At 40.4% G+C, this 22,471-nt stretch overlaps 1 protein-coding gene across 2 annotated transcripts in view; it reads left to right on the top strand.

The window, feature by feature from the left end:
* ncanb (neurocan b) overlaps window positions 1–22,471 on the top strand; it is a 210,637-nt gene that overhangs the window by 46,692 nt on the left and 141,474 nt on the right. For both annotated transcript variants that reach the window (XM_059341715.1, XM_059341716.1), the window contains exons 3-4: window positions 18,090–18,319; window positions 18,425–18,593. In XM_059341715.1, coding sequence (XP_059197698.1) covers window positions 18,090–18,319; window positions 18,425–18,593 — 399 coding nt within the window. The remainder of the gene's footprint in view (window positions 1–18,089; window positions 18,320–18,424; window positions 18,594–22,471) is intronic.

Raw genomic sequence — 22,471 nt, 5'->3', positions numbered from 1 at the left:
TCTAGTTTACAGAAGGTCTACCTACCTATAGGCTACCTCAATTTCTGAAATGTACTATATTTCTAAATATGCTATTGCTACACTTAATGGCAAAAATTGCACTGGTCTGTTGGACTTGAACAAAAATAAACAATATTTTTGTTGCTTAAGCTTATGTATCAGTCATTATTCAATGGTATACTAAAAATCCATGTGAAAAAAATTACTTCTCACTGTTCTCAGGTCAAATATTTATATGCGATTAAAATGCGATTCATTTCAATTGATTAATTACAAAGCCTCTAATTAATTAGATTAATTTTTTTAATCGAGTCCCGGCCCTAGTAATTACCTGTTTTCTTCTCTAAATCTTCGGATTATGGTGGACGCAGTGAATCTACTGATGTTTGGTTGTACCCTTTGTCCGGCCTCCCTCATGCTCATACCATGGACAAGAACATGGTCAATCACAGTAGCTCTCATTTCATCAGATATTACTGTTCTTTGTCTTCGCTGACCACCTTGACCACCTCGACCTCCTCGACCTCCTCTCACACAAACTCTTCCTCTCAGATTTCTATCCATTGTAGCGCCTCACAAACCAGTGCTCTCTAAACTGGCTTATATATATGTGATCAATTTTGAGTTGTGTTCAAGTGGTGACACCTATGCTTTAATTGTGTTTGACTTTTGTCACCTGTGCTCACCATTATGCCACACGGGTGCATCACAATGGTTATGGTTTTGCCAAAAGAGTGATTGATTCAATCAGTGGGTTCAGGCAACTGAGCATTTGGTTCAGACAATAAGGTTTAGCAATTGAAAACTGTAAACTATGTGGAATTTTCAGGGTTGTAGCCAATTTGACGTAGTGGCTAAATTGTGAAATTACAACTTCCAGCCAAGAGTCCCAAAAAGCCTTTTCCCCCTTACATTGTGAAAGAGATGTCGGTCAGGCAGTGGATGCATATCTCTGAGCGCCACATCCCCAGCAAATTGACTCGTTTTACTATCTGAATTAGGTCCATTTGGTCCAATAACATTTAGAAGGTCTTGAAGAGCTGCATGATTGAATTATTTTATTCCCACTGAAGTTAATGAAGACCAAAACTGAAAGTTAGCCAACTTGGCTAGCTGAAATCTCCAATGCACTTGCTCTATGGGCACTACAGTGCAGAAGAGTCTTAAAAGACCTGAGTAATTTTATGCACGGAAGTCCAACATTTTTTTTGTCCCATGTCTCATATAAAGTGCCCTTGGGTATCTAGAAAGGTGCTATATGAATTTAAGTTATTATTGTTGTTATTATTATTATTTTCTTGCTTAAGAGCATTCAGAGCCCGAGACATCGCCCCCAAGATGTTTCCTTCCATGTTCAATAGAAAGAAAGCCATCTCAGGTTTAGGCTACATTTACATGATGACGCTCTGAACAGAAGACGCAAAAGTGGCGTCGCGTCGTCACGTCTTCACTTTCTATTCCGCGTTTAGACGAGCGTTTTCGGGAGGAAATCTGCTGCATACGGTGACGCAAAAGTGTGTGGAATTGGATTGGGTATCATGCCAGGCAGCATCACTTAAAGAGATAAGAGCATCTTTGGGCATGTGGAAGTTTTCACGCCACGCATTTTTATCAGCTACTCCTTCCACAAAACCGTCCCAAGGCGTTTGCAGAGTAATTAGTCCACAGGCTGTTATAGGCAACCAAGGAAGTCTGTGAAAGTCTCAGTTTTTAAGTTAAGTTACAATCTGTTCAAACATTGGCAACACAAAGGGATTAATGCATGTTAATTGCTTCAAAAACACCTTTAACTTTTAAACTGACCATTTGATAGACTACTTGTGCAACTTTCTGCAAATTAAAATGTTAATCTCCTTCAAAATACTCTCTATAGGTCAAGACTGTGAGGTTGTATCCACCTCCTGTCACATACCAACCTTAATGTATAGGATATGATAAATGATGTCCCTAGTGCAATTAAACTGGGATGAATATATCTGCTTAAAAACCTGGTTCTAGATCAGGGAGGAGAGCAGGGGCACTGGCCTAAAGGCAGAGTGATGCATGATAAAGGTAATCAAGCATGTCCTTCCAATCACAGATAAGCAAAACCCACATCACCTTCAGGAGGCCAAACAACACGCAATCACCCTTTTTACTCTCACCAAGGTACTGTAAAGAATGAATCAAAAAGAAATTAAACATGATAAAATATCTTGTAGAAACTTGTAGAAAATCTCAGTTATCCATTTGCATGTTCTGTTTGCCCTTTAGATGTCAAAACTACTTCAGCACTACACTTGTCATATAACGGACAATGTTAATAGTTTCTCTTCACACAACTTTATTGTGAGGCCAAAAAGCTGAAACATGTTCAAGCAACCATAAAGTTGTGTTGTGGTAGTTTTACTCTCTGTATTAAAATAGTGGACATCATCGGTGTCATTGGTTTGTGCATTTTATTTAGCTTTGTTAGCAATCATCCTTCAAAATTAACTGCCAGCTCAATACAGTGTCTTTAACCCTCTGGGGTCTGAGCCTATTTTGGCGTTTCTGAATACTTTTGATTTTGCCCTCCATGTACCACATAAAAAATGTTTAGTATACCCATATTTGGTATCCATTTTGTCTTCACCTATATAATCTGACAGTTATTTTTTCACTTAAACCTACTTTATCAACATATTGAGCCCAAAAATACACAAAAATCATGAAATCCAAGTTGAAAAATTATACTATTTACAAAACAAAAACACAAATATGCTCAATGAACTGTTTTGGAAGTTGAAAATGTAAACATAGGATGCAAATATGAACATATAAAAAGTTTAAATTTAAATATAATAAAACTATATACAAAAAGTCCCATAAAAACATTTATATTCATAGGCTTTTTTTCCTTGTTAGCAGCAACTCTTCAAAACAAACTATGTGTGAAATTACACCAACGCTCAAATATTACTATCAAATTAAAACTATCATGTCTTTGGTTTTACATGACCTAGGAATGTCAAACAAAAGTTGGGAGAAAGTTTCAAGTCTGTACTTTGGAGTGAAGTTTATAGCAGCACTCCATGTGACCTAGTTTTTTTGTTAAACTTCATATGATCTGATCAGGATGGCACGATCATAGACCCCAGAGGGTTAAGTACAAAAAACTTTTTTAAGCGACCAAAATGTTACCATGACGTTCTTGACACAAACTGTCATTATAAGGTCGCCACAACCTAAAAAATACAGTGATTTATTACCTATCTTACTCTTAATGGCACCATGTTTTACTAAATGAACATCATGCTCTATTGCAGAAGATTTGAAACTAGTGATTGAGGCCATAAAGTGACCAAAGCATGGTGTGTTCAGTAGTGTGTAAAAAAGGATGGGTTAAATGCAGAGTTTGAATTACCCCAGTGTGGGACTAATAAGGGAATCCTAATCTTAAAAATGTTTGGTGAGATAATAATGAAATGAGAAGTAGGATCATTTTCTCAGTTGCTTCTGTACAATTAGACTACTTTCACCCAATATGTATGAAAACGGTGACTCAGGATGCTTTCACACCTGAGCTGTTTGGTCCAATTGAAACAAACTTATGTGTGTTTTGTAAGTTAGTCAGTTTGGTATTTGCTGGTGTGAACGCTCAAATTAACTCGGGGGTCTTGGTTGGCTCCCAAGTGCACCAGAGGAGGGAAGTGAACCAAAACTCAGCACATTTTGGGTAGAATTTGGGTGGACAAAGTAGTAGCAGACTTGAAAAATGTCATACAGAGAGATGTGGTCTAATGATGAAGTAAAGGTCCTTATTGAAATGCTTAGACGATCACATAACACAGTTGCTTCTGGCTATTAACAAAAACATTGCAACAACAGTTGGTCACTGCAGCATAAAAGTGAAAAAAACTATAGAAGAATATATAAAAGTCTGTGTCTTGCTTCATGAAAGTGTCAGCTCTTTCCCTCTCATTCTCTCTGATAGACAGGACAGCATCAACAGCGTGACATTTGTTTACCATGCTTGGTGCGCTTGATAAAGCACAGTGTGAAAGCAAACTAAACTATGAAAAATGCAACAATGCTGCAATCTTACCACTGAATCACACTGAGAGCACCAGACTTTATATGTGAAAGTGACTCTCACTTAGTTAGATCTCCTCATTCGTTGGCAGTTTGCTTTGTCTGTCAGTCTGGCCGTTCCTTTCTGTTTCTCTCCATAACAGTGTTCATATCTTTAGCACTTGGCAGACCCTCATAGCTTAGCTACTGGCCCACTTATTGCTTTTTAGTTCATCTGCTCATAATTACCCCAACAGAACTTCCAAAAAGGAACGAAAAGATGAGATATCAAGAGGAAAAACAAATCTGAGATCTCCACAGCTCACATTCATTCTCTTAGCCATTTCCAAGAGAGGGAAACGATTTTGATATTTTGTTTAATCTCCAAGATATTTATTTCTCATATATATATTATATAATATTTTTGCAGATCTCATTAAAATTCCCTTTGATTCAGCTGAAAAGCTGGAGTTTAGGATCTTAATCCTCTCATTATGTGTCAGCAAGTTATCTGAACTCTGGAGAGAGACTTGACATTTTGCATTTGTTTGGATAATCATTTTACTGACTTTTTTAAACCCTTGCTTTAGCCGTAAAATGAACAGGGAAACATGTAACAGGGTTTAATGAAAATAGAGTTATGGGACTTTCAGTGTCATACAGTGACTTACATAGAAACTTCCCAAACTCTGAGTCATTAATCTGTCTGTATGTCCGCTCTGGCCGCTCAACAGCCTCCCTATCTGTCTATTTGGCAGTTTTATCTGTCTATTCCACAATACTGCAGGGAAAGAGTTCACAATGCAAGCATTCACATCCCTGAGTCCTTCTTTGCCCTCTCTATACACTCCTTGTACTCCCCTGCTGTGTATCTGCGCGTATATGCATGTGTTTGTGTGTATGCGGGACAGACTGTGCGCCCCCTCATTGCTCTCTGTGGCCTCCCAGACCGTCTGCTCCTTTCTGTATTGTATTGTTTCTGCCTTCTGTAGAGGTAACGGACCTGGCACCAGGGCATTCCTGTGACTCAGGGCTCAGATTCGCAGGCCGAGAGATGATGAAAATGGAGCCAACTCCTCTGTCTTTCTCTCTGTGTGTATATGTTTGTGCGGAAACCCTCAGGTTACATCTGCCAGGTAGTTTTTGCAGCCAACTTGCCAAACACTCTGACCCACAAACACACACACACACACACACACACACACACACACACACACACACACACAATGCACACACACAGAGCATCTCAGGAGCCTGAAACACATTCACATGTGCCTCTCACAGAGAAAATGTCATGCAAATAGATCCTCCATGCCTCAGCTTTGGAGGAATTTCGTTTTTGAGGGCATTAAACGCCTCCTGTTCAACTTTCTTTTTCTCCATTCCTGCATTTTTCTGTTTGTTTTTTTTGGCTGAGTGACTCTTGAAATAGTCAATGGGAGGTAGAGGGCTACAGGGAGGGTTAGCACTAAAGCTCACCCTGTGACACTTTGCTTGACAGCCCAGAGATTGGAAAGAGGGAGGCACTAGGGGGAGGGGGAGGGGAACAGATTAGGGTTGAGCTTTTTGTACGTGTGTGTGTGTGTGTGTGTGTGTGTGTGTGTGTGTGTTGATGATGATATTGTGAGCATGTCTGCACTTTTGTACAAGCACTCCTGTGCGTGTGTTTATGAATTTTAAAATGTTGGCTGCGTGCCACATGAGATAAATGTATCATTATGCTTCAGAGGGTGCAGAATTAGTCACGGCAACAGCCTGCAGGGAGTTCCTGTGAAGTCTGACATGGCCTGGTAGGAGTCAGCTCAGACACAAGGGAAGCTGAAGAGAGATAGTTAATATTCAGCACCAAGAGAGGAGAAAAGAGGATGCAGCGTGGGTCACATGAGCATGATTAGAGGGTGTTGTAAATGTGGGGGAATGGGGGAAATACTGAAGAACCAGTGTTACTTTTGACATCTTATTTTGATGAGACTGTATCCCAAATTGGACACATCTGCAATGCCGCACTTTCTTTTCGAATAAGATCGCCACCACCAGTGTAAATATAATTGATTTATACATATTTAACAATCTACATGTGGAGATTTACATGTCTAATTACAATACAGAAGTATATCTGATGAGAGAAAGCAGTAAGAACGATTGAGCAGCACTCGGCTGTGGCTCAGTTGGTAGAGTGGTCGCCCACAGATCGGAAGGTTGGCCTACAACCTTCATGTCGAAGTATCCAGGAATCCTTGAGCAAGATACTGTTTTAAAAATATATTTTTTTATAATATATTCTGCGCCAATTGCCTATTGCATGATCCAATTACCTAATGCATGGGGAGCGCCCTGAACTAGACTCATGCTTCATAGAAGCACTATACAAGTGCACTCCATTTACCATTTATTACTTATTTATTTGGCTTACCCAGAAACATCCAATTTGATTGATAGAATCTTAGCTGAACAGTGTCCGTTTTGGGATACAGTTACGTTAGCGTTAAATATTGGTGCTTTGATGCTAGCATATTGCTTTAAGTTATGTTTAAGTATACTTTTGTAATCCGATCACAAGGGTAGATTCACTCACTTGTTCACTAACACACAACTGAATGTCTGTGTTCAGACAAAGGGACTACTGGGTGTGAAAAGTGACGCCAATGCAGAATCACTTTGAACATGCGGAATCATAGAAGTCTATGAGAAAAAGATCCTACTTCTCACTTGATTTATTACCTCAGTAAATATTTTTGTAAGGAGTTTATGGTCTCAATCAACAGTTTAAAGTCCTCTTGAATACAGCATGATGTTCATTTTGTAAATGATGATCTCATTTAGTCACTACAACAGCGACCTGTGTTCATTTCCGTGCTCAACTTTGACCCTTCCACAATATGTCTTCAGTTCTGCAAGTTTGATAGTAACATTTCGATTGCCAAAAAATGTCTTGGTAAGCATTCTGTAGCACTTAAAGACAAAACTCAAGGCTTTAAAATGGTCCACAAGCCAATGGGGTCGCTCATAACGTAAATATTAATGTTAGCTTAGCATTCTGCAGGTGTATTCAGGTCATGAAGTGAGACTTTCCATCATAGTTTTTGTTTCCAAAGGCTCAGAGCGTGATAAAAGGGAACAACAAGCAAGGGGCCGTGGAAGGAAGAGATGGAGAAAGGAAACAAGAGCGAGAGAGAAGAGGTGAACAGAAAGCAATGTTTGGAGAGGAGAAATGGAGCATAATAGAAAAGGGGGAGCCGCTGAGATTCAGAAGGATGTTTTGGGAGGAAGATCTTATGTGAAAGAATGTCAGAATAGAAACATTATTTCCACATCCTGCGTGATGTCCGCCTGCCAGGCCTGCCATGCCTCGACAAGCAACATGAATGTGCACAGGCACGCAGACACAGGCAGGCAAACACGGTAACTTTGGTGGGGGATGTCTTGGTACAGCTGGTGTGTACATCTGACTTTAACTGTTTATTTGTGTGTGTGTGTGGATCTTTGCATATTTGAGAGTGTGTGTACTTCCTGTAGGGGAAGCTGCAATGCAGTGAAACACAGACCAGTGATCAAACACTGGAAAAAGAATTCAATTTACATTATACAGTACATATCCTCAGATCTGGTCTTTGAAGAGGCCACCCCCAAAGCACATAGTTAAATGTGTTTTCTGCCCCGACCACAAGCTCGAACCCCCCCCCCCCCCCTTTTCCATTTGAGATGCCTCTGTTGCCATGGTTATCATTTCTGGGGCTTGGTCGGGGCGGCCTCAGCCTCGTTCTCTCACTCTTCCTGAACGTTAACGTGTCCGTGTTTACGAGCAGCCGTCACTCTTCCCCATGTACCTTGTTTTCTTCATTTGTTTCTGTGCATCATCCAAGGTCTTGTTAAAAATGTTGCATTTCTCCACATCCCGATACAAAGACAGCAAGCAGTTTTGTCAGACCGTCCGCTAGCACACAAACAAACCCACACTTGCTTGAGATGTTTTATTCATATCAGAAAGCAGAAATGATTTAACTTCTTCCCACTTCTTCCAAAAAGTTTGTTCTGGCTTTTTTTTTTTCATCATCATGTTTCGTATTTAAACAGGAACTTTATTTCATCTTTGTTTTGTAAGATTTCCCTGAGATGATAGAATCAGATCATCTAACTTGCATTACAAAATTGTTATGTACAGCAGTGTGAATGTGAATATTTGTTTTTGAGATCCAGCCAGAAACACTTGTGGTTTCATATTTCGTAGAAAGAAGCTGATATGTGGTTGTAACTTGATGGGAGGGTTCCTGGAAAGCAGCAGAGGTAACAAATGTGTCACTAAATACAATTTTGAGTGACTTTTTCTCATATTTTACATTAATTTATACTCCAACTCCACCACATGTTAGAAATAAATATTATACTTTTCATTTAAAACATTTATTTGTTGGATGTAGTCACAAGTTACCTTTCATATTCAGATTTTAACATACAAAATTTTTGATTATTAATATGATATATTTATAATGATTAAATACCCCAGAGTATAGTTAAAACTGACTAATTAGGCTAATGTTCCTATCCTTCCTATGTATTAATGTGTCAATAACTTGAATGGCACTCAGAGAGTTGCCGATGGTGCATTTATGTCTTCCACGGAAGTCCCTATTTCCAGAGTTTAGGAGTGGTATATTATTTTTTATTTCATTTGTATGTTATTGCTCAGAGTTTAAACATCACTACATTACATTACATGTCATTTAGCTGACGCTTTTGTCCAAAGCGACTTACAATAAGTGCATTCGACCTGATGGTACCAGCCTTAGACCACAGGAATCAAGTAAGTACATCACTTTAACCCTCTGGAGTCTCCAAAAGCGCTAAAGCATGACTTAAAAAATGACATAAAAACAAAGCAGCATGGAGCCCTACTGTAAATTTACCTCTAAAGTTCTGGCTTTAAACTCCATGAGGCCAGTTTCTGTTTGATGATGATATACCAAGTAAAACTGGAGACAAGCTCAAATATATTTAGTATAAAATGATAGAACTGTACGTCACTCCTATGCAAAATTACAAAAAAGACACAAAATGAACAAAAAAGACACAAAATGAGAAGACAAAATGACAAAAACACACAGAAGAAGACACAAAATGACTAAAAAAGACACAAAATAACTAAAAAGGACACAACAAAAGACAACAAAAGGATAAAAAAATGGACAAAATAGCCCAAGACTCCATAGAGTTAAGAGCCAGCTGTAATCGCTACAGGAGTGCTATATGCTACCGAAGAGAAGAAATAGAAGAGTTTTTTTATTTATTTATTTATTTTTTTTTATAGATATAGGTGACCATGACTTAACAGAGGTATTGTTGGAAGAGGTAGGTCGTCAGCCTGCGGTGGAAGTTGTCCACCATTTGGGTGCCATTACAGAGAAAAGTCTGGAGATGGTTTTGTGGCGAGTTGACCCACGCTGGGTGGGAGTCTCCAGCTGTTTGGCAGAGCGGAGAGGACGGGATGTAGGGTTTGACCAGATCTTGGATGTAAGCAGAACCTGAACCATTAGCAGCGGAGTAGACCAGAGCTAGAGTCTTGAAGCGTATCCATGCAGCCACTGGTAACCAGTGGAGGGAGGGAGGAGGGGTGTTGTACGTGAAAAATTTGGGAAGATTGAAGACCAATCGAGGAGCTGCATTCTGGATGAGTTGCAGAGGTCGGATGGCTTTGGCAGGCAGACCTGCCATGAGGGAGTTGCAGTAGGCAGTGGGCGGCTGTGGCTAAGTTGGTAGAGCGGGTTGCCCCCCAACCGAAGGATTGGTGGTTCGATGCCTGACCGTCGCAGCCTACATGTCAAAGTATCCTTGAGCAAGATACTGAACCCCAAATTGCAAATCGGTATGAGAATGAATTCCCAATGGTGGCAGGTGGCACCGTTTAGGGTAGCCTCTGCCACCAGTATGAATGTGTGTGTGAATGGGTGAATGAGCGCAGTCTGTAGTGTAAAGCGCTTTGAGTGGTCGTAAAGCGACTAGAAAAGCGCTATATAAGTGCAGGTCGATTTACCATTTAGTCCAGGCATGAGATGACCAGGACCAGGACCTGAGCTGTCTTCTGAGTGAGAAACGGGCGGATTTTCCTGATGTTATGCAACAAGAATCTGCAGGATCTGGTGGTAGCAGTAATGTTTGTGATGAGGTACAGCTGATTGTCGAGAGTCACCCTAAGGTTTTTAGCAGTCTCGGTGGAAGTAACCACTGTGTTCTGGACAGTGATGTGGAGGTCAGTGGTGGGAGAGCCCCTCCCAGGGAGGTAAAGTAGCTCAGTCTGTCCCAGGTTGAGTTTGAGCTGGTGTGAGAGTCACATCACGTTGATGGCTGTTTCTAGTATTTGTATGACGACAAAGAACATTTCGCAACAGGTGAGCCATTAAGTAAAACCAAAAACTAGTTCTTTCCAATCATTCTGACATCACATGAATGCAGCCCAAATGCCCTATATTGCAATGTTAACAAAGTGAAAATAATTCGGGTATTTTCCCTGTGATTCAGATCCACTCAAAAATGTAATGGGTTCTTCCTCGGCTCCTGCAACACCTTTCTACCAAGTTTGAGAAAACCAGACCAGTAGTTATTCTGTTATCCTCCTCACAGACAAACAGTAAAATGGACAAATCACACTGAAACATTCCCTTCTGGGCAGTAATAATGATTGAATAATCAGTTTTTACTCTGAAGGGAGTAATTTTGCAGAATGTGTGCTTATACTTTTGATACTTAGAGCAAAATCTTGCAATGTAAAAACTTATTTTTAACCAAATGTTTGTATACTGTGAAATAATGATTTTTTATTAAAAGGAGTAGTACCAAGCAATATGCAATTTTATAGTTATTATGGCAAAAATGGACACAGTAATAGACTTTGCCTCAATTTTCTCTTTACTTGATCACATAGTTATTTCCAAGGGAACTCTATAGGAAGTTTTAAAAACAATTATAGACCTGTAATAGCATTTACCATTGAGTCCATTAAAACATTGCCTCCTGCACTGCCCTTATACATAAAAAACACATCCATCATGCTCCAGATTAAAACCAACTCTGGGAAATACAAGAACAGTTTGACCTCAGCCTGCTGCAGTCCAGTTGTTTGTGTTGTATCAGCTGTCATTTCTTAACACAGTGATCAACTAATAGCGGCAAGCCTCTGTCAGACAGCTCATCTGTCATGATTTATGACCTACACACACGTCTATACACACACACACACACACACACGCATAATCAGCTGACACGGAGGCAGCAAGAGTGGAGTGGTGGCGACAGGAGAGGATGCACTCTATCAGTCCCAGTAGCTCTTGACTGGCAGGCTGACGGGTCTGATGTGGGCAAATGGAAGACAAAGAGGCCTTTATCATCGGAAAAACCATTGCAGGCACTTCGGAAGGAAAAAGAGAGGGAGAGAGAATAAGAAAGAGAGGGAGAGAACGAGGAATGATGTTTGCAATTGTGTCCTATTACAGTGAAAATGCCATTACCGCCCACCCCGTGCCTGTGTGCAGCTCGGTGCCAGCCACATAAAGCCCCTCTGACTGTGTTTAATAATTCGAGAGCACCTCTAAAGCGAAGACAGATGGGCCAACGGTGACGATCACGTAGATGCCACTGTGAACCAGCAGAAGGAAAATAAGAAAATCTGAGCTCGAGGTGCAAGACTCTGGAAGTGGAGCTTCCCGAAGGAGGCAGAGGGTGTGTCCTCTCACACCTTGCCCTTCTCAACACTCAGACAAAGACAGACGATGAGGTCAATAAAAGGTCACCTGTTAACATTTAACAAAGTCCCATTATGCTGGCTTGGACTTTACTATCCAGTAAGTTTCACTGGACACAAATCATCTTTTTTTTAGCACTTTTCTTGCCTTGTATTGACATTCAGCTTCAGTATTTCCTCTCCTTTTTATCACCCGGTGAGCCTTGTTTAGAAAAGGGTGACACAGAGCAATATGAAACACAGGTAGATATCCAAACAAAAGACAACCTCTTGGGGGTTAAGCCTCTGATAACATTTCTATCTAAATGCAGATTTGATATAGCAAAGGCATTGGGGCTCTCGCTTGTCTACATTCATTACCACAGAGGAAGAGAGCAATGTTTTTTTTTGTTTTTGTTCTTCACCTGGTCTCTTTCACATTGTAATTTAAGGTTTTTCCAAGAGGGAATCTGCAGTTGATTTCATTTGATTTAGTCGTGCAAATTGCAATGCCAGCCAGGAAGCAGAAGATAAACATTTGTTCAAATAAAGTGGACAGAAAGAGTGAAAGGGTGGAGAGAGACAACGTGAACGAGATTGTGATTGTAAAGCTTCGTTGGCTTCATTTGTGGCACTGTCTTGCTATTGGCAACATAAGTAGCTTAATGTAACCCAAATGGTGCTTATCCAGGTGGAACCTGGCAAGAGACTGGCAAGCAGATTAAACATTATTGATGCCTTTTAGCTGAAGAATAAATTTGCTTGTTTTTGTTTCTAGCAAGCTCTCGGCAAGGTGGTTCAGAAACTGCATTTTGATTGTCTTCTGGGGCAGTGCATTACTCCGTGTGTGTCTATGTGTGTGTTTGTCGAGGGGAGGGGCACACGCGTGAGTGTGTGGTAAACAAAGATGAGTGCCACATCCTCGAGGGGGATAAAGTAAAGAGAGTGACAGCAGGAGTGGAAGCTGATAGCCTCTTATGAAAGATGTGTTCTTTGACTGAGTTTGTGTGTGTGTGGGTGTGTAAGCATGAATGTGTCACTATGTCAGTCTTAACACACACCTCCCGCTGAATCACAAAACTGCATCTCTACTTTTTCCATCACATCCTCTTGACTCCTTTTTCCACATCACATCACTCCAATTTTCCCTGTTACACATACCTCCAGCTTTTTTTTGGTATTGTTTATATATCTTCTGTCGCTTCCTTCTATCGCTCAAAAACCTACACTGTGTTGTGCTGAAGTCAATTGGCTTATTCATCTTTTCCGTAGCGTCTGTTTTTCTCTCTTGTCACTGTGGGAGAAAGGTACATTGCTGCTGCTATCAAGTAAAACAAATTCAAAAGTGAATCAATTTTCCTCTACACCTACTCCTGTTGCAGAGTTTGGGGAGCACAAAGTGGAATGAGAGAGCCAGTTTGTGGTCAACAATGTTATATAACTCACAAAATGTTCACTTTAACCTGCAGTCACCAAAGTATTTGAAGTGCTTTTGTTAGCATAATGGATCATTATAATTCTGTGAGAGTTAAAAAAGGCATCTGCTCTGACAAATACCAAAACAAAACATGATTAACGTAAAACAATAGTTTAACATTTTGGAAAAATACACTTATTCACTTTCCTGCCAGGAGTTAAATGAGAAGATTGTTACCACTTTCATGTTTGTAAAATAAATAAAAAGCTAAGTCGCAATCAGGTTAGTTAGCTTAGCATAAAGACTTGAAACTGGCAAAATACGACTAGCCTTGTCCTGAATGGATTGGGGCTGTACAAAATGTAATCTCTTCTTACATCAATCAATCAATGCTTCTTTTGCAGTTTTCTGTTGAAGCTGTTGTCCAATTACATGATTTTATCACAATGAAAAAAACATTCCAAAAAAATACTCCAAAAAGTCCTCAATTTGAATACAGTTATTCATCAGATGAAATGAGTTAGTTGTTTTTATGAAATTAACTTTATTTCATGAAGAATCAGTTTTGTTAGATTACCGTGAGGCTTAAAAAGGCAAAAAGCTTTTTGATCACAATGATAACGTTGATTTTGAAATGTCAACAAATGATCACATGCTGTGACCATCTTTATAAAATTATTTTGGACTTTCCAACACGTTGGAGTTATTGTAATTGTTTGGAACACACTATTGAAAACAAACATTGTGAGTGATGCACTGGTTGATCAGTAAGGGTCAAAGCAGTGAGTTATTAATAATGCACAGTAACATGACATGCAATAGTCCTAATTATAGTAATAGGCCTTCCCCTCTCTCTGAAACACACAAACACCTCTCTGTCCTTTTCTTAGTCATAAGTCCTGACATTTGTCCTAATGTAATGCATGAAGTCGGCAGTTTACGGGTTAGTTCGGGTTCAGTTGGTTGATTAATGTATATATTTGCGGGTACGGCAGTTCAGATTGGCTCTCATAGAGGAGTCAGGAGGGTGCAGGTATTAAAAAACAATGACATGCATCACTACTGGAAGCAACCACACACAGCCACCACTGGAAACTAATTCTATGAATACTGTACTAAGACTAATAATATAGTGGAGCCTAATCTTTATCTGCAGCTGTGCAGAAATACCTGGTTTAGACAGAATAGAGAAAAAAAAGCTGTGCAGCTTCCATATTTAAAATTTGACAAATGGCTCACGATATGATGGCGTTATCAATGTTTTCATTAACTGTGAAATAAGCTGAGTAAGTATTTCTACAAAAATGTGGAAGTACTCCTTTAAGATGATTTTTGTACTTTTACAAAAGATAAATATCTGAAAGTCATTGTTTGCAACCCACACTCCTCTACTTGTTTATTCCGCACTTCCCCTCTCGTCTCATCTTATTCCGTCGCCTTTGAAAGCCTCATGCATTTTGTTTCACAGGTCACCTCACTCGACGGGCTGAAGTCCTCTTCAAACGAGAGGCCATTTCAGAGCACAAATCATGTTTGATGCTGCCATGCAGAGCAACATAGATCAGCTGGCGAGGGAGTTAGACAAGTAGCGCTTGTCTAAGACGATGTCACTGGGAGAAGGGGAGAAGTGGGTATTTATGTGTGTTGATGCGCTTGCGAGGAGGAGAAAATGTGATGGGAGGGCTGATGTTAAGCTATCAGGGTAGAGGCACTCAGCCTCTTAGCTTGAGCAACTGCAACAGCATAACGGCTGCAGGAATGAGCAATGACAGCAATCCACGCGGCTGCTATTTGTGCGCGCTCAAAGTCACATTAACCATCCAGTAAGGAATGAAAAATGGTGGCTTCAAAGATGTGTGTGTGTGAGTAGGTGTGTGTTTATGTGGAGGTGGGTGTGCATTCGGTGCTCCATGAATAGCAAATGACGGATGAGATGTTTTCACTGAGAGCATTCCAGTGCACACACACACACAAACACACTCCTCCTACAGTACGTACACTATGGGCAGAATTGGCAATCAAAGATGAGGCAACTGATTTAAAGTTGATCTGAATCATGAAGTGATTTTTCTCTGAATAGCTGAGGGGAAAAACTAATCCTGAAAGAAGAAAAAAACAAAAAATGCTGCATATCTTTATCTATAGGCTGAAGATAGAACAAAAAAAAAAGATTTCCAGATGAAAAATAAGTGAAATGCTCATCAGAAAGCTGGCAGGTGGTGGTACTGCGGGGGATGAAGAGGAGAGGAGAATGGCAGGAGATGGAGAGAGAAATGACAGAGCAGACAGAAGGACGGAGAGGTTGAGCCAATCACGCAGCGGCATGCCTGTGACCGCTGGAAAAACATTGTTCCACCAATCTGCCATTTAATTACTGACAGGAGGGGCCGTCCTTGTAGCGTCTAACACTTTAACATGCACCAATCAAACAGGAGCGGAGCAGGACACACACACAAAGTGTGTGTTGGAAACTGACACTAATGAAAAGGAATCAATAGGCTCATTTTCTCCACCATTCAACCGTTCTGCCCACCTAGGGAGTACTTCTTTCTGATCTTTCATTCTTTCTTCTGTTTTTTTTTTAAGTCTCCGCTCTCTTCATCTTCTCTTGTTTCACTCAGAACCATAAATGTCAACCTAATGGTAGCACAACTGGAAAAGTCAGGGGGCCATAGTTATTGGATTCATCCTCTGGGGAGCATGAATGCATTTTTTTGTGACCACACTTTAATGATTTGTCTTTTTCACCTTTTACATTCATTATGGAGGGAACTTTATCCTTTATCCAGTCACTACGGTAGTTAGATTGTGCATTGTAAATGTACTTACATTTACATTCACTTAGTTACATGAAATACGAAATCAAGTCATGTGAGTAACAGAAAAATAATTTAGGAGAACCCATGATGAGCACATTGGTGTGCTAAAACTTTCAAATAAAATGTCACAGCAGTTTATTATGAATAATTTTCTAACCTCCATGTAAAACTCCTATTATCATAACTGACTCTTTATCTCCGCCCTCCAGATGTCCATTTGACCCCCTCTCACCTCCCCCACCCAGACCAGCGAGGTCTTACCAATTATAATTGGATCCCCTCCTTAAATATTGACACAGGAGATACAAGAAGGGGAAATAATTTACATATTTGGGTTACTGTATATCCTAAGTATATCCCAAATTTGACATGTTGGTAAAAAAAAACTACCAAAATATGTACTGTCAGGAGGAACAGTCCAATAAAAGACACACTGTTCAAAAGGGAAAAATAACAAGAAAGGGGATGTGATGAGCATAAGCGGAACACACAAGATTGACGAAGAGGCATTCCTCTTGCTGACATTAAACCATTAGTAGTCGTGTTTCAATCAACTCATTTCCCTGTGCATTTTGACGATTTGCATAAGGTAGGCTTGATGTGAACACCAAAATTCAATAAAACTTTTGAAAATGCACATAAATATTTTCACGCTCGCTTGTCTTTTTCAAAAAATTGTTAATGCGCTAAACAGGAGATGGAAACACTTCGAAGATTTAACTCACATGACTGATCAGCTATTTCTGCTCTGTGAGTCAAGACCAGTTGACATGAAAGAATAATTAAAAGTTTCCCAATTGAATCCAACTCCATTTTCTCTTGTTGGTGGCCAAAGTTGTCCGATTAGCAACCTCTTTTGCCTCTATCTCTTCTTCTTTTACTGTTTTCTTTCTTTCTGTCCTAGACACATTGCATCATTTGCAATAAACTCACAGAACATTGATCATATAAAGATCAATTCATTTGCATTTTCTTAATGCGACATTTAAAAATTTTGCTTCAAAATTCGCTTCAACTTTAATGGAAACACGGCTACAGTGTGTACTGAATTTTATTGCTATCAGTGTAATAGTTGTTGAGATATACAAGTCCTGAGAGGTCCCAAGTGGTGGACTTACTGACTGTAATTGCTTAACCACGCTGCTGGCGTGGCTAAAAAATGGCTAGCTGATTTAAAATGCATGCGTTAATGCTGGGCTTTGGGGCAAATTAGAATACACACAGTGGTATGTTTTTCAGCATTTTCAGTGGTGAGAAGAAAGGGAATAGCGACTGATAAGGCAGCTGGAAAAGAATCAGATTAGGCTTTAGGCTTTACAGGTAAACCTCATTCACACTCTCTGCACACTGGATAAACAGAAGTAGACAGAGCTCAGAGATGATAACCTGTATCGCTGTTTCCTAAGAGTGGAATCCACATCTACCTCCGCAATGTAAATGAGCCTCCTCTGTCTTTTCAGGCAAGGTGACACAGGATTAGAGTGTAATGATAATGTATGATGTGACTCTGCTGGTGTAAAATGAATCGGGAGAAAAGACAACAAAGAAAATGCTGTGGAATATTGCACAATTTTGCTGAACAAAACGTCTGATACCCGAGCTCTTTTTAAATGCACCTCACTCTGAATCTGTTATAATGATACCCCTTCTCTCTGACATCAGTTGTTTTGATGAAAGTAATATTTGTATCTATGGTGGTGATGGCAGTGCTTTAAGCTACAAAGAGGTGGTTGATATTGATCCCATAATGCACATCCAGGTTTGATGTATGGCTTTTGAAAGGAGTTTTGATATCTTCCACCCACTGCCTCCAACTGTTCAGGTAGCACAGTAATGGTTTACTGGATCAATGGCCGATAATCAGAGAGCCACAATGAGCCTCTGTTCTTTCCCTTTTACTCCTCAACCAGCAGGATGTGATGGAACAAACGAACATGGAAGGAGAGCATGTTGTCTACTACGAAGCAATTAACTAACGTCTTTTCAGCGTAATGAGAAATAACATCCTGTGGCTTAATTTATAAGACAGAATTGATTGTCTTTTCCTCTCCTCTCCTCTCCTCTCCTCTCCTCTCCTCTCCTCTCCTCTCCTCTCCTCTCCTCTCCTCAGGCATAACCAGCGCCGACACTGTGGTGAATATGCGGAAGGTGACCCATCAGACCATTAGCGAGGAGATGTCGAAAACAGTTCTCCTCCCCTGCCTCTTCACCCTCCGGCCCGGTGCCAGTTCATCCCATGAGCCCCCCAGGATCAAGTGGACCAAGGTGTGGGGCCAAAGAGGCTCCGACGGCCTGCAGAAGGAACAGTCCGTCCTGGTTGCCAAAGACAATGTGGTCAAGGTACAATAAAGGCTGCTTAGTGTAAAGTTTTTGGAAGGAAAATAGTTCACTTTAAGTTACTTTCTGCTGTTATTTTCATCCCCTACTCCTCCTCTCTTTCTTCAGGTGAAGAAGGCCTTCCAGGGTCGTGTAACTCTGCCTGGTTACAATGAAAACCGCTACAACGCCAGTCTTTCTCTATCAGGGCTACGTTCTAGCGACTCTGGTCTGTACCGCTGTGAAGTGGTGGTGGGCATCAGTGATGAGCAGGACACAGTTCCCCTGGAGGTCACAGGTGAATAAAGTGACATTTTTATTTGATTAGGGAAGCCATTTTTAATTGTAGCCCCACTTGTGGTGGAAAAAGGTTTCACATTTTGAAAGGTAATTAGTCGGGTAATTAGCTCAGATGGCTAGCAGCTACAAGCTAGTACACTTCCCAGAAGTTCTTATGGAATTATGTAGTTTCTAATTCTAGCTAAATGATTGAATGAACTTAATTTTGCCTGCCCCCAGTTCCCGAGGCTTTACATTTTCTGCTAAATATCACTTGTGGTTAACTTCAAGTAACAAACTATTTGCAGAAGCTAAACCTTTAGTGAAATTGAAGAGGTACATTTCAAATAGAGCAGTGGTTTCCAAACTTTTTCTGCTGGGCCCCACTTTTGTAAATTAAAAACTGTCAAAACTTCTGTTTTTCGTTTACCTGGCTGTACTTACACAAACTTTTCCATGATGTGCTAGCTAGCAGTGAAGAAAAATGCCCCGTCATAACTCCGCGCCCCCCAGTTTGAAAACCACTGAATTAGAGTAACAGACAGCTTTGACCAAATACCGGAAAGTATATTGTTCAAATTAAAGCCAAACTACAATCTCCAAAAAACACAAAACATTTAATCCACAAATGAATGGAGACCATGTTAAATAATCCTGTAACCAAGCCTTTCAACATTTGATCTAAAGAACAATGATAGTGTTATTGACCAAGATGGATTCTGAGTTAATGTTAAATTTAATTCAATATTGGTCATTTCTTCACAAGAAGCACCCGTAGCAGGATTTGTATTGTTAGCAACATATTGTAATGTGTTGTACAGTAACATTAGGCACATTTCCATTAGGTACTTTTCCCTCTAGTGAGCTGCTATGGGTGTGGCTTGGGAAAGAGGATCCGACCCAGTTCCGCCATACTTCACTGGTTATCGGCTCAGGTAGCGGCTCAGAAAGTACCTGCCTTGGGTAGGTACTTTCTGAGACTACTGAGCCGCTACTAACTGATTGGAAACGCGTGAAACAGTGACTTTGCGAATATGTGATTAATTGCAGACTGTACGCTGAGGGGTTAACAGCTCCTGCTCTGCTGACTGCAGCTGGGAGAGACTGCTGCGTGAGGACTGGGCTCCTTGTGAGTGCTTTGGGGTAGCACTTGCTGCTCGTTAAGAAGTCTCTGATAACACCAGAAAAAGTTGCGAGATTTGTCGCCAGTCGCTTTTTAGAAAAATAGTCACTAGAGAGGTCTAAATAGTCACTAAATATAGCGATAAGTCGCTAAGTTGGCAACACTGCTTGCTGCGTCGGCCTGTTGTTACATTCGAACCCCGTTGGTTAGCCGCTACAAAAGTACCTGTGTGGAAACAGAAACCACGGGGAACTTACTAGTGTGTGTAGCCAAAATACTCAGCGGCTTTCCAAAAAGTACTCAGAAAGTGGAAACACGCCTATTAACTCTGGACAGTTACATCAATTGGATGAGAGAAAGAGGAGTATGCAAATGACTGACATGCCACCTGTCATGAACATGAAGGAGTCTTTATGAATGTTTGAGTGTTGTCATTAGGTGTCATTCTGTCAATGACTGTATGTCATTTTTAATAGGGTGAGTGTTAAATGACCAAATGACACTTAATGACTTTCATAAACATTCATTATGATTTAATCAGGTTCATGAAAGTGTCATGTCTGTACAACCATTCAAATGAAATGTTACCAGAACAAGCTAGCAAGACTATACCACAACTATGACTCATAAACCTGCTTATACAAAGTGATTAACTCCTTTTCTGTCATTCTACAGATTGTGCATGTTTTTACCTTCACAAATTATTGTCTGAGCGAATCAACACGTCATTCTTTGGTTGTGTACAGCTCTCCCTTTGCTCTCAAGGTCTGCCACTGTGAATAATAATGACCCTGTTTTCCATGTCAGGCTAATACAGCCATTACACCCAGGGTTGTTTACTCTCTGTGTAGAATATATGATGATGTGGAAAAGGTGAGGAAACTAGAACACATTAAACATCATTGACCTGGGCCACTCAGGTGCTGTTCATGCACTGAAAGCCTAATGAAACCAATAAGGAAAGAACCCAGCAGTGTATGCTCTTGTCAAATACTGTTACTCCGAGCGCTTCGTATGGCTCTCGGTGGCTTAACTAAATGGGCAAACCATTTACTGTATTATCTGTATCCAGGACACCCGTATTTGTGGAATTACCAGACTACCTGGAGGTAGCTCACAGTAGTATAACCATAATTACTTTATCAGGGTATTTTAGCTGCAGAGTTTTCATCAGATTCTTTCCAGGTCACTCACTATTTTTAATAATAACCTATTATCATAATGACTAAAGGGAATCGCACAGTGCATTAGCTTCTACAAATCCATACTAGTGTTGCTAACACCAGCGCTAAAGGCCCAGTATTCTTTTACCCACAGACAACACGCTACAACGACTTAACCGCCTGTCATTGAGATTAACACAGATAGCCTCCACAGCATTGCCTCCCTATAGCAAAAATGTGAACATATGCAAGCATGTGTGTGTGAGAACATAGGCCACTATGTCTTTATAATTTCAGTATTTCAACAAGGACGCTGCCTGGTTTTCTCAATCAAGCAGAGCACCTCATCTTTCTCCATAAGTGCAGTCTACATTTAGTTAGCAACCCCCCAGTCACAATGCTTGGGAGACCCTGCATCCTCCCCCTCTTGGCCAATCGATTAACACGCTATGAAAACCACTCCTTCAGAGAAACCAATTACGTAGCTGGCGAGGACTAGCCATCTCCAGGGCTTAGTCTTAATTGGCAGTCACGCTACATGGCAGACCACAGCCGTCCTCACACTAATTCTACTGAGTGCTTAACGTATTAATTAGCAGGTATTGATACTGCTCAGCTATATCAATATTATATTAATCCACACTGCTCTTCTCATAGAGTAATTTGTGTGTGCCTAAGCCCCGATGTGATGTCCTTCCTCTCTTGCCATCTCTTTCTTAATTTCTCCCCTGCTGCCTCTGTCTTACTCACTCCATGTTTAGTCTCCATTTTCTTTCTTTCTCTTGGCACATATTGACTGGTCAATTGACTGTGTCTGACCAATTAAGGAACAGTGCCATTGTGGTGTGTGTCAGCCGTCAGTGGTGAAATATTACTGACCACAATTTCCTGTTGTGAAGACTTTAGATGGTTTATCAGGAGGACTGGCCATGGTGAAAAGCATATTGTCAAAACTTCTGCACAAGATAGTTTTGGCCCTTTTTTTTCTCTTTGCGTTGAGAGCAGCCCCAAGTTTTCTCTATGGGACCTGAAATGCTGGCTTCGACTGACACTGGTAACTTCATTAGTCCAGTATCTTTATAGGCGGAGACACAGGAAGTTAAATGTGGAGGTCTATAGCTCCAATTATAATAAATTAATAAATAAATGACGATAAAAAAGGAAAGAAAGAAAATAACTAAATTCCTCAATCATAAAATGCAAGTGGAGATTACATACCGTGCCACCATCTGGTCGGATCCATGATTTATCACAAATTATGTTAGCTATACCAGGACCCCCTTTTTTCTATGAAGTGGCACCAACACATTACAGTGAAAAGGCATAAACAAACAGTAATGTCTAGGTAGAATCAATACTTAAGCAACAGTAGTTCTTCTTATCCTAGATTACTGGACTACACTTAACGATAGCACAAATTTAACAGTACAATAGTCATTCCAAATGTTTAATGTTTAGACGACTTCAATTGCTATATTACTGAAACCACTGCTGTACAGGCTTATTTCAGTTTTGCAGATTATCAATAGAACACCATGGTAGTTCACAGTAGGTGAGTCTCAATTCAGGGTCTCCTTCAAAGGCTCCTTTAGATGCTGCCGAAAAATAAGG

The sequence above is a fragment of the Centropristis striata genome, chromosome 9 (genome assembly GCF_030273125.1).
Source record: "Centropristis striata isolate RG_2023a ecotype Rhode Island chromosome 9, C.striata_1.0, whole genome shotgun sequence".
Lineage (NCBI taxonomy): Eukaryota > Metazoa > Chordata > Actinopteri > Perciformes > Serranidae > Centropristis > Centropristis striata.
This window is presented reverse-complemented; position numbering and strand designations above follow the sequence as displayed.